This window comes from Cydia strobilella, chromosome 4 (assembly GCF_947568885.1).
Source record: "Cydia strobilella chromosome 4, ilCydStro3.1, whole genome shotgun sequence".
NCBI classification, from domain to species: domain Eukaryota; kingdom Metazoa; phylum Arthropoda; class Insecta; order Lepidoptera; family Tortricidae; genus Cydia; species Cydia strobilella.
This window is the reverse complement of record NC_086044.1, coordinates 14,261,045-14,274,962: the sequence shown is the minus strand read 5'-3', so window position 1 is coordinate 14,274,962 and position 13,918 is coordinate 14,261,045. Positions and strand designations below refer to the sequence as shown.

At 37.4% G+C, this 13,918-nt stretch overlaps 1 protein-coding gene across 1 annotated transcript in view; it reads left to right on the top strand.

Annotated features, from left to right (window-relative positions):
- LOC134741062 (aromatic-L-amino-acid decarboxylase) overlaps nt 1–11,839 on the top strand; it is a 36,633-nt gene extending 24,794 nt beyond the window's left edge. Inside the window, exons 4-6 of the mRNA XM_063673823.1 lie at nt 4,611–4,860; nt 8,950–9,098; nt 9,391–11,839. Of these exons, the coding sequence (XP_063529893.1) occupies nt 4,611–4,860; nt 8,950–9,098; nt 9,391–10,116 (1,125 nt within the window). The 3' untranslated portion in view covers nt 10,117–11,839. The remainder of the gene's footprint in view (nt 1–4,610; nt 4,861–8,949; nt 9,099–9,390) is intronic.
- The last annotated feature ends 2,079 nt before the right edge of the window (nt 11,840–13,918 follow it).

Genomic DNA, 13,918 nt, shown 5'->3' with positions numbered 1-13,918 from the left:
AGGCAACTCATCAATACTCATCGAGACAATTCTAAAAACCCAAAACACAATTAGGTTGCGTTGTTTCATCACCGAGTTCCTATGCCCATATCCTCTCTACATCATCAAATCAGCTCGATGGTACCATAATATTGCATTGTCACCCGACTTACATATGTATGCAAATTTTCAGCTCAATCGAAAATCGGGAAATGGGTCAAATTTAGCTTCCAAGATTTGACCCACACTAACTAAAATAACAAACTTACCTACATCATACTAACGCAGCGTATACTACGTCGGCGAACGACACGCGACCGCGAAGCGAAGCGATGCGGCGCGGGATGAATCAATCCTTTGACACTTACTTACAATGAGTTATATCTATCTTTGCTTACAATAGAAGTGTTCTACGTGGGCGTTCTCGTTGCGAACGCCGTGGGCCCGCCGCGCCGCTTCGTTTCGCGTTCGCGAGTTGTTCGCTTATGACGTAAGACGCAGCGACCGCAGGGCAAGTTAAATAAAAGCTTGTAAAAATAAGGTAGCTATAATATTATGGAGGCTCTTTAGCGGTAAGACTGTAGTTATACATAAGCAGGTATGTGTAAACCTATGGCGTTATTCATAAACGCGTTACTGGCCTGAATTAGCTATCAATCGTTTGTCTTTATCTGTCATTTTGACTTATGTATTTGTAAGAAAGGCATAAATAGTACATTACTACAGAGGCCGGGAAGTAAGGGGTTGCCGGCCGAATGCATATATACGGCCGAACGTAGTGAGGCCGGATAGTTATGAGGCCGACAACCCCTTTTCACGCCGATGTATGTATAGTGCTTTTCTCAAACATGCAATGAAATAAATAAAGAAATCTCCACGAAATCAAAGTTTTAATTCTAAAGAAACTAAAAGTAAACTAGGCACAAAATATAACTACCACCTGTACCTATCTTTATCACACGTGTCGTATATTTTACACATGTAGTTAATCAATTTATTACACAAATGTTCAAAGGTATATTTATGTATCTTTGATTTTGCGCCTTGCATCCTTCTGACTGTAGTGTTAGTAGCCACATAACTAAGATTACATCGTTTTTTATGTTGATATCTTCACATACATCGTTGCCTTAAACATGGAGTATAATTAACAGGTATTCATTTAATATTTTCGTCGGAACTCATATTATACAATAAACAACGCACAATAAATCCAAAAAAATAGAATTACAGATACACAATGAAAAATGTTCAACTTTACCTCCAAAACGATTAAAAAAACACCAACGCGTGTTTGAGTAGACATTTTTACCGCTAATATTTAAATGAAATATAGTTTATCAAAGGACTGTCTCATTTCAAACATAGACAGAGATAATCATACTATCTTTGTCTTACACTGGTACTAGCACCCAAAAGAAAAGGATGAGTATAGTTTTTTTGTTCTTTTTTACTGACAAACTGGTTTGACCAACTATATTTTAAATCTGTATTTGTAGGTAAATTTGCAATTCAATATTATTGGAATTTGTTAATAATGTTTTATTTATATATTTTTGTAAATTCGATACAAATAAAACTGCAAAATATATTAATTATCGTTTATTGTTTTTTTTAAATGGTATTGGCAGAATGTCATTCCGAACCATAAGCAAATATTGGTTATAGTTTTTTTTTTGGCTGAATGCCATGATGCTGTGTCACAAATATATGTGAAATGGAAATTAAAAAAGAGCCACTTCCCGGCCTAGGCCTGCAACTTTGTATGAAATTTCATTACAGGCCCCTCGTCTAGGCGCGCCGGAGTCGTGATACTTCCCAGCCTAATATAAAGAACGTAATATCAATATTACATAGCATGTTTGAGAAAACATAATTTTCTCAAAAATGGACGGCAAAGTCGACGTTGCCGGTTAAAAAGTAGGTCGCGAAGTGCGTTGTTTATGGTCAGTCAAAAAATTAAAAAGTTAAAAACATTGCAGTCTCGATTTCGGGACTGCAATGTTGCATACAAATTCCATTATTTGTCGAGTTCCAACTTTTTTAAAAGTTGAAGTGGCCATATCAAATGCAGGCAAAGGTCCATTAAACAGCCAAACAGATGATCAGTACTTATAATTATAATGTTGGTACCGCGACTATTTAGGTGTCTCAAATAGGTTGGCGTATTTTTAGCAGAAAAATACACTTCTATTTTTAATTAAAAAAATAAAACGGCGGCAAAGCAAATCTTATTACTTTTTTCTGTGAAAATATATACATAAGAACGTTGCTTCTGTAAAATATTTCTATTATATTTGTATTCATTGCGCCATTTTTGAGAAAAGCACTATATATGACTCGGCTGGAAGGCTACTTGCTGGCTTCGGATTCAATTAAACGGACTCCCAAGGTCGTCCGTTTAAAACGAATCCTCAGCCAGCAAGTAGCTACTTCCGAGCCTCGACAATAATGTACTATTAACTAAATCAGGCCCGTAACGTTTTATGAATAAGGTAAGGGGGCTAATTTATACTGGTCTACGGAATCTGTCACTTTCTCGGGTCAAAAAGAGACCCATTAGGAGTAGGTAGATATATATATATATATAATAGGCCTGTTACACAAATCTAGTGGTTTACTGACATTGCATGAAGTCACAATCGCGTGATAGCATTTAACAAGTTTCTCGGGCACAGCTCGGAATTGCGGGAAGGATCCTTAAGTAGGTATGCAAACAATACGACCTAGCACGCAGCTACCTTTTTAATTGGTTATCTATCAAAAAGGTGTTCTATTTACCTACTTGAATGTATAAATCAATTCAATGCGTGTCAAGTTCACGATACGAAACGCGAACAAGGAAAACCGGTTCCATTCTTTCATAATAAAATGTAATATATAACGATATAACATAACACAATATTAAAAGCTAGTCGAGTGCCTTTATGTTAGGTAAGTAATAGGCAATTCGGCACCCTCAGGCTAAGTGCAAAAAAAAATGTATCACCACGTTTTGATTTCATTTGACCTAGCATGTTCGTACCTGCTAGGTCAAATGAATGAACGTACAGGTCGTCCTGTACGTTCTATAATATTGGAATCGGGTGGTGTTGACAAAAATTTAAAATTTTATTGTTACTTACTTATATGTACCTACCTATACAGTACGCGGATGTGTTTCTCAAAAAAATTCAGCTTTACGTCCCTAACTATTTAATACCTAATGTATCTATGTACGAAACGAAGTATATCTTACGGAAAAGTAACAAGAGAAAACTTTACATTTTTAGACTAACATTGTAAATGAGTGTGTCCAAAACTACCAAAAATCCATATATATGTTATACCTACCTATGAGAGTTCGATCGATAGCACCTGAGCTGCTCTGTCAGTTCTCGGCGTACTATCGTTGTTTATACGGTTGGATTGGAAGTTGGCAGGTTGGAACGGATTCAAACCGAACCAACGGCGTAATAAGAGTACCTAAGAGTGCGACGCCGTTATGCTTTCTGTTCACAATAGTCAATTTATTCGATAGTAGACATGTTATGTTACCTAAGTATAGACTCGTTAAATGTTACAATTGCTTTAACACAAGCCTCAGTTGTGGGAAAGTGAATGTATATGCGGTTGGCATACAAAACAATCGATTATTTTGGTTACGTACCTATTTATTCTATGGTTGTCACCAATCTCACCAAACTAGTAAAAAGTAATTTATAACTACGTGTAAATATTCAGTACTAGCGACCCGTCCCGGCTTCGCACGGGTAGTTCAACTAATTTACACAAAACTTTTACAAATTATACATATAAACCTTCCTCTTGAATCACTATCAATAAAAAAAAACGCATCAAAATCCGTTGCGTAGTTTTAAAGATCTAAGCATACATAGGGACGACGGATGGACGGACAGACAGCGGAAAGCGACTTTGTTTTATACTATGTAGTAATTAATACTTTGTTTCTTGTACAAATTGAAGGTACCTATATGGCGTTGGGTACCTACAGAGGGACAGGGTCTTCTAAGTCATATGTTTAAAATTAATGTATTTGTATTCTTCGAGGCGTACACCTTAACAAATATATAGTCCATATATGGCTCCATTACTACCATGCAAATTTCTAGATTATTTTTCCCCTGTCAAAAACACATTCTGCACTAGGTAATACATCCGGCTCAGTAACCTGAAGTTCCATACGATACGAGTCAGCACACATCCAATCCATCGCCGCGTCTATCTCTTCCTCGATTTCCGTCTTTCTGCTAAATATACGGTTGAACTACGTCAGTGTTATTGTACAGCCCACATAAATATCCTTGATTTCATGATAAAGACACGTGCCACAATAAAACAGGCAATTAATGGTCATTGACTTCAATTTACTTACCTAATAGATTGGGCGTATGTGCCATTAACGGCCCGAGTCAACAAGCGTTTGATGGCTACCTGATAATTTGCATACGTACTAGCACCATTGTATTTATTACCTACCTTCATTTACATTTTGCACTGGATGTGGATGTGACGAATGAACCAACGGGTGTAGCGTAGCCCTTCCCTGAAATATTGTCAAGTACTCCAGTACTCCAGTACTAAGGATTCTGTTAACAAGCTAATGATATTAAATTTTACGCACCTTACAGATTGCTAGTCCCGCATGCACCGAGCTAGAAGTAGTCATGTTAGACTGGCTGGGCCAGATGTTGGGTCTGCCGGAGGAGTTTTTGGCGCGCTCGGGCGGTGAGGGCGGCGGCGTGATCCAGGGAACTGCCAGCGAGGCTACCCTCGTGGCTCTCCTTGGGGCCAAGTCCAGAGTCATGCATAGAGTTCGCGAGCAACATCCAGACTGGACCGACTCGGATATACTTTCCAAGCTTGTTGGATATTGCAATAGTAAGTACCTATGGATAGCTAGTTTCTAGCGTAAAAATTAGGCTTTGTTCGAAAATGCAAAGGTTAGATGGAAATAGTTTTAGTAAATAATTTTTAAGAAAAAAAAACCGACTTCAATGGGGGATGCCGTTGAATTGAAAGGTTACTTATTGTTGATGGTGCACTCCAGACAATGAAATGAAAAAGACAGCATCTTTTGCCTAACTAAAAGGAGGTAAAACCACCTACTTTTCTAGTAGCATTTCGTTTCTGTAAGGGTCACAGTTTTAACCTAACCTAACCCAATGTTCTGAGAGCATTTCGTCGTTTCGAGAGCAACCCACTTGTCTGATAGCAGTTCGGTTCTGCGAGGATCGCAGTTCAAAAAAAAGTCCAGGTCCAAGTTTGGGTCTGGGTCTATAACGAAGAGAATAAATCGCTAAACGTGAATTATATGTTGTTGAAGAGTTCCATTCTGATCATCATCAGCAGTTCCACTTCATCAAATGTCACTTTTTTATGTAAACTCTGGATTTGTTGATGAAAATACAAAAATCACTATATTATGTATGCCTTTCACATTTAAGGAGTTCCCTCGGTTCCTTATGGATCCCATCATCAGAACTCGAGCTTGACAAAAATGTGTCTTGAAAACTTAACTTGCTTAACAAACATAAAAAAGAAGACAAATCGCCAAACGTGAACTATGAGTCATAAAAAAAGGTCCATTCTGATCATCATCAACAGTTCCACTTCATCAAAAGTCACTTTTTAGGGTTCCGTAGCCAAATGGCAAAAAACGGAACCCTTATAGATTCGTCATGTCTGTCTGTCTGTCCGTCCGTCCGTATGTCTCAGCCACTTTTCTCTGAAACTATAAGAACTATACTGTTGAAACCAAGGACCGGCCCGCTATCCCTTATCGGGGTTTTATAAGGGTATTGCATAAGGCTTAACTCACCATACCCTTTGCCAGACGAAACCCTTTGTTTTGCGTTTAAAAACCCTTATATAAAGCTACCACATTTGAGTAATCGGTAGCCCAAAAAATACCCTTACAAAACCCTTATCATCCGCTCACCAACACCTTGCATATTGCTTATAAGGGTTAGCCTTATAAAGGGCTTCCCTTTTAGCATATAAGCATGCTAATTTAAGTCGTCTACCTTGTTCATAAAGCACACATTACTTCGAATCCGAGCGATCGTCGGCGGCGACGGTGGCGTTCTTTGACTAGGCACGTATTTTCTTTCCTTTTCATACACTACCGTAGATATATACTAATCCTGTCTCTTTCACGCAAAGGGAAACCTTTATAAAAAGCGCTTAAAGATAAGGGTAACCCTTATTAAGAGCTAGCCTTATTTTTGGTTAGCTTTTCGGTAAGGGTTAGTCAAAGGTAAGGGTATGAATGGGCTTGCAGTTCAAAAGGGAAAGTCTTTCAATGTGTTAGCCGTGTTCAAGTGTTGCCCATTGAAAGGGTTTTATCGCGGAAAGGGTTGTCCGGTCCCTGGTTGAAACTTGGTAATTAGATGTATTCTGTAAACCGCATTAAGATTTTCACACATAATAGAAAAAAAAACAATGAATATTGGGGGTTCCCCATACTTGGAACTGAAACTCAAATAATTTTTTTTCATCAAACCCATACGTGTGGGGTATCTGTGGATAGGTTTTCAAAAATGATATTGAGGTTTCTTTCTAATATATTTTTTTCTAAACTGAATAGTTTGCGCGAGAGACACTTCCAGTGGTAAAATGTGTGTCCCCCCCCCCCTCTGTAACTTCTAAAATAAGAGAATGATAAAACTGAAAAAATATATGATGTACATTACATACCATCAAATACCACCATACCATGCAAATTTCCACCGAACATTGGTTTGAACGAGATCTAGTAAGTAAATCGTAGACCGCAATTTACCTTTCACTCACGTTTCACATAAAATAGTTATTTGTTATACAAGAGTGAAAGTTGTATTTTACCCGCGAGTGTGGAATTGAATCCTGAGCGTAGCGAGTGTTTCAACACACGAGAAGTAAAATACATTTGCACCCGTGTGTAACACAAAACTTTTCCCCTCACTATAGCGAGGAAAGTGCAACATCCACAGGCGTTAGATCATCTTCATCACTGGAATCACTAATTTTTTTACGATATTATAACAGAAAACACTAGAAATTCTGTCTTCGGTTACCGCGATAGTTACTCATGAAAGTGGTCAACCACGTCAACGTTGACCACGAACGCTGTAAAGGGTTCGAAACGTCGGGATGTATTATAAATTCAATATACGCGATATAATCCGTTTTTCATAGTTTTATTTCACTAGAAATTCTGATTTTTACGTGAGTCGGTGAGAAGAACAGTAAAAATTTTGTTGACAATGTTGACATTTCTGTTCTGACGTATGAAATGTCAACGATGCGTTTTGAAATTGCATCGACTCAACTTGTGCGTTCAGAATTATATTTAACATCATTACAAAAAATCTAACGTTTCTTATGGAATTTTAAGGTTTATGACTTAAAATTATTAAATAAAGCTAAATTTGGTATTTTTTATTAGATTCTCAAACCATTTATTTAACGATAATTAATATCGAACGAACCATTATTATGAGCGTTTTACGTTTTGTTATCTGTCAAGCTACTTAAACACGCTCCATCCAAGGTCAAATTACTTTCCCCACTAGTGGATAAAATGCGTTTTTCCCCGCTTGTTTTAAAGGATAATAGACGGCTTTCCGAGCTAGTGAGGGGAAAAATACATTGTTTAAATTATGTAATGCACGGAACCCTCGGTGTGCGAGTCCGACTCGCACTTGGCCGGTTTTTTTAATGTAAATGCTTGATTTGTTGATGAAAATACTAAAATCACTATATGTATGCCTTTAACATTTGAGGAGTTCTCTCGATTCCTCATGGATCCCATCATCAGAACTGCGTTTTGACAAAAACGGGACCAATCTGTATGTATATACTTACAATCAAAAAAAGAATTTTCAAAATCGGTCCAGAAATGACGGAGTTATGGAGTAACAAACATAAAAAAACATACAACCGAATTGAGAACCTCCTCCTTTTGAAATCTTGAAGTCTGTTAAAAATTGGTGCCTACCAATGATATTGTAACTATAGATATGGCATACACTAACATACCAAGCGAAAACATGCTTCCAACGTCACGGCAGTACCTACACACACACACACACACTCACAATAATAATATGTTTATTGTTTACATACACCTAAATACGCATACACCTAAGAAATAGGTACCCAAGTAAAAAAGAGTCTACCATTATTTGTCACTTGCGACTCTTGAGAGTCATAGTTAAAGTCTTCAACTTTCGAGCGCGTACGAGTAACATAACCTATCAATAGTTATAATATTATCATTAACACCACACGGACCCTGGACCGCGGATAATATCTATATCTAATAGATCTTACCCGAACTCCTCCAAAATGCATGTGTACTCGTAGAAACAAGTTACTGGTGGTTTAGAGTACATTTTGAATCATCGTCGCAGGCATAGCCGCATAATGGGAAATTCCTGAAAAAAAAAGATAAACCGCTTTAATTAAAGTGTTATACTTTATGTATTCTTAGAAGGCACAAGTAACTACGACAGAGCCGAGTGAGGCAGTGAGTGACTTACAAATTATAAGTTTGTTGTAAAAGGAAACATCCCGGAATTTAGTCATACTACTTTCTTAGGACGTGCATACTTCTTATATATGTACCGCAGGCAGAATAAGGCAGGTAATACATACATAATACCTAACATTATAAGTAGTAAAAAAATACCAAAACAATAAAAGTGTGTATTAGAGTACTTTAATATAACTTATATAACAATAGGTACTTGCCTACCTGTATAAACGCATCATTTACCTATAGTCTTATGATTTGATGATTTCTATCATTTTATACGACTGCCCAAAAATGCTTGCTTTTCCTTGCTTATTCCACTACATCATATTGATAGTTTTGGTAGTATACTCGTACATATTGAAAAATAAACACGAGTTTAATAATTATTTTCATCAGTGATTCTTCGCCAAAATCTTTCAGATCTAATCAGCAAAAAATCATGTTTTCAGAGCAAGCGCACTCATCGGTGGAGCGCGCCGGGCTCCTCGGCGGAGTGAAGTTGCGCTGCCTGCAGCCGGACGGCAAGCGGCGGCTCCGCGCCGACATCCTCCGCGACGCCATCAGGGAAGATAAGGCAAAAGGACTTATACCCTTCTACGTAAGTTTCTTGATTTTCTGTCTCTTTCTTAATTGGTAATGATCGTGCCCAAGAAGTCTTGTACCTTCTTTCATAGTCTTATTATATTTCCATTAAAATGTGCTGAGAGCAGCAACCTGTTCCGTCCCTTAGCTAGCACGCTCCATTCATGTGCTTCCGCGACTTAAGCAAATTGGTATTTAGATCTCAATCTTTTTCCTGTTGCCCATTTTCAGATCGCTATATGTCTATAATAACGTCCGTACGTAGACATCCGTCTATCAACTTGCTTATGAGCTATATTGTGTTTTAGGTTGTGGCAACCCTTGGCACGACGTCATCTTGCACCTTCGATGCGCTTGATGAGATCGGTGACGTTTGTGCGGAGGACGAGAACCTGTGGCTCCACGTCGACGCTGCCTACGCCGGATCTGCGTTCATCTGCCCCGAATACCGTTACCTGATGAAGGGTATCGAGAAGGCCGACTCTTTCAACTTCAATCCTCACAAATGGATGTTGGTTAACTTCGACTGCTCAGCTATGTGGCTCAAGCAGCCGCGCTGGATCGTCGACGCATTCAACGTGGATCCTCTGTACCTGAAACATGACCAGCAGGGCTCCGCCCCCGACTACCGCCACTGGCAAATTCCCTTGGGCCGACGATTCAGAGCCCTCAAGCTCTGGTTCGTTTTGAGACTATACGGAGTCGAAAACCTTCAAAAGCACATTAGGAAACACATCGCGTTAGCACATCTTTTCGAAAAGCTGTGCTTGGAAGACGAGAGATTTGAGATATTCGAAGAGGTGACGATGGGGTTGGTTTGTTTCAAAATAAAGGAGAGTAATGAGGTTAACGAGGAGCTGCTGAGAACGATTAACGGGCGAGGCAGAATTCACCTCGTGCCGTCAAAGATCGATGATGTGTACTTCCTGAGGCTCGCAGTCTGCTCGCGCTTCACCGAGGAGAAGGACATCCAGGAGTCGTGGAAGGAAGTGAAGGCTTCAGCCGATGAAGTCCTTAAGAAACTTAAAAAGTAGACAAACGACATCGCACAAATGTTTAAGTCATATGTTGAGCAGTTACCCGATCAAGCCCTAAATAGTTAAATACCAAGTATATGTTATATCAATAGTGTAAGTTCTTGTAAAACATGGTGTTCCACCGAGCAGCCACTTGGTTTCTATTTAAATATAATTACTTACAGAGTAGTTTAAGCACTGAGAAATCTAAATTAATTTCTTTTGGACACAGCTTTTACTGGTCATGATCACGGATAACTGAATACTCTAGGAAATGTCAAAACAGATATTTAGATGGTACCTTTCTTTAACTACCCGACGAATATCTACGAAAAAGTTGGGGGTAGGTATCACGAATTAAAACCCCAGCACTTATAATTCAAAGGTACTTAAACAAAATATTCGCGAGGTTACCGTTATACATATTGTGAGTATAAAGCAGTATTTTTGTATTAAATAATCATACATTTAGTTATATTTCTTCGAAATAATATTATTATATATCCAGTGGGACCATCAACAAGGGATGAGTATATTTTTTTAACTTTAAGGTAAACTCACAAAATTAAGGCGAAAACTTTTTCTCAAAAACTTAATTTTTGGCATACGGGACCATCTAGGTACCATATCAACATACCTACATACTTGTTTCTAAACCTATTAGGCATCCCAGGTAGCAAAGTGACGTCCGCGTCGTCATAATGACGTCATAGTCACGACATCATAATGACGTGTAAATGCTATGAATGCTGGGGTAAGTTCTGAGGGCCTAGCCAAGATGCCAAACGTTTACACCGTAGCGAACGAAACGGTAATCTCTCTCTATAACTCTTCCATATTAGTGCGACAGAGAGACATTGGCGTTTCGTTCGATGCGGCCCGACGTACCCCATAGAGCTAAACAACCGTTTTAAAAGTACAAAGGTCCTACATGGACTACAGGCACTAACTAAAGGCACTTCATGTGGGTGCACTTTCCTTGCGTGACTGAGAAGTGCGCTACTGTACCTTCCTTCCTTTCCTGTTACCTGTTCCTGTACATAACTGCATAAGAGATGTTACCTATTTGTGAATAATATTTATACACAATAATTTACTATAACTTCTAGATGTTTTAATGTACCTATTTAATTAAATGCTATTTGACTTGGTGGCAAATATACTGTTATTACATTACATTAGTATTTAGTAATTAAGGTACCTATATAGTACATGTTATATAACTGTGTATGTGACCTAAATGATATAGTGTGTGTAATGTGTGTATTGAACATACCTTGTACCTCTACCTATTGTAGGAAATTTAAATTATAGCTGTTCCGATTTTACGAAGAAATTAAATATATATTTAAACTTATTAAGACAATAATTCAAATGATGATAATAATAAAGTTGTAGAAGCTTAGTTTTCAAAACTTGCCTTGGACGAGATCTCTTGCCACGATTGTATTTGAGGCGTTGTAACTGTTTTAAGTTTTAAGTTAATTTCGAGACGTAGTGTGAACGATTTTTTCTGTTTTATTTATTTAACACACTTTAAACATAGGTAGGTACTTAATTTATTAGGATGACTTGTCTACTTGTTACCTATTTAACTGTACAATGAAGGTCGTAGACGAAGGCATATTTATGAAAGTAATCGAATCTAAGTGAACATGTTATCTGGCCAATAGTTAAGAATATAAGTAGTTATTTATTTTATAAAATAAATATTGATTATCAGAATATACGAGTTATATCACGTGTGCTTTGATCATTATTTCCCACCACTTGGCAAATGTGTCCGTAATTTAGTTATACCAAAGAGGATATAATAAGATAGAGCGGTACTGTCATAATAAATTTTGTAACCACTGTAAATTCACTGCCATCTATCGACATACCTTAAAACTAAAAATGAAGATTTATAAAAATACGTTAAAATGTATTTTTATAAATCTTCATTTTTAGTTTTAAAGTATGTCGATAGATGGCAGTGAATTTAAAGTGGTTACAAAATTTACTAAGACAGTACCGCTCTATCTTATTATATCCTCATTGGTTATACGTACCTACCTACTAGTACTAGTTAAAGCGGTAAGTAGGTTATCTTATGAGCCCTAGCTAAAGCGCTTCACACTTCTTATCTCAATTCAGAATCCTAAATCGTAATGATGTAACCGCGATAACCGCGTTTAGTAAGTCTTGACTGCATACTACGAGCATCTTTAGGATCCCAGTTAGGTTGCCAGTAATGCCAGTTATGATGACTGAGTGAATTAAGTAAAAGCTTGTATTGAAGGTAGGGCGGCTGTGGTTACCAGAAGGGCGGGAGTAAAAATGTTTTGTTCTATTCTGGTCAACAGATTTTCAATGTTTTAAAACTGAAGGCGCATTCTGATTGTAATAACCGGTAACCGGTAATGAATTTGATCTGGATTGATCAATCTGATTCTTCAACCAGAAACGTCACTTTCGTCACTGACAGATCATATTCATAACAAATCCAGATCAAATTCATAACCTGTTATTACAATCAGAATATGCCTCCTGGTTTGGAACCCTCTGTAAGGAGGTCGTGGAGCCTGAGTAAATAAGAAAAGGGTTTTTCCCCTCACTAGCTCGGAAAGCCGTCTATTATCCTTTAAAACAAGCGGGGAAAAACGCATTTTATCCACTAGTGGGGAAAGTAATTTGACCTTGGATGGAGCGTGTTTAAGTAGCTTGACAGATAACAAAACGTAAAACGCTCATAATAATGGTTCGTTCGATATTAATTATCATTAAATAAATGGTTTGAGAATGTAATAAAAAATACCAAATTTAGCTTTATTTAATAATTTTAAGTCATAAACCTTAAAATTCCATAAGAAACGTTAGATTTTTTATAATGATGTTAAATATAATTCTGAACGCACAAGTTGAGTCGATGCAATTTCAAAACGCATCGTTGACATTTCATACGTCAGAACAGAAATGTCAACATTGTCAACAAAATTTTTACTGTTCTTCTCACCGACTCACGTAAAAATCAGAATTTCTAGTGTTTTCTGTTATAATATCGTAAAAAAATTAGTGATTCCAGTGATGAAGATGATCTAACGCCTGTGGATGTTGCACTTTCCTCGCTATAGTGAGGGGAAAAGTTTTGTGTTACACACGGGTGCAAATGTATTTTACTTCTCGTGTGTTGAAACACTCGCTACGCTCAGGATTCTATTTTAGAATTTCAACTATAGAATCCTTTCGCTTGCTCATGTTTCAATTCCACACTCGCGGGTAAAATACAACTTTGCACCCTTGTATAACAAATAACTATTACAGGTTATAAACAGGAGAGTTTAGAAAGTTGTAATTTCCTAATGAAAGGGATCACATAAGTAAATATATATATGGGTCGCATTATAAAAAGGTCCAAAAAACGCGAAAATAGGGCATTGGTATTTTAACATATTGGCTCACAATTGCATCCAGCCCTGTAGTACCTTGCCGCGCCGTAGACATGTGCTAAAGTTATATGGCAATGATATTGTTAACAATGTTTTAGCCGACACCAAGGCAGCAGGCGTAACAGCAACTGTTGAAGCGAGACCATACGCATAAATATTTGCGTAACAATTAGAAACTTATAATCATAGATATCTACTTATAATCATATCATACCCCGGATTTTTGTGGGCAGGAATGATTTCGTGTGTTTATAATTATATAACTTTGTTTATTGTATAGTTACCTATGAATAAAAAATAGGTAGTAAGGGCCAAACGAGTTTAGAAATGTTCAAATAGTTTCTTTTTTTATACTTTTTACCTATTTTTGGCTAGAGTATGCTAATATTGGA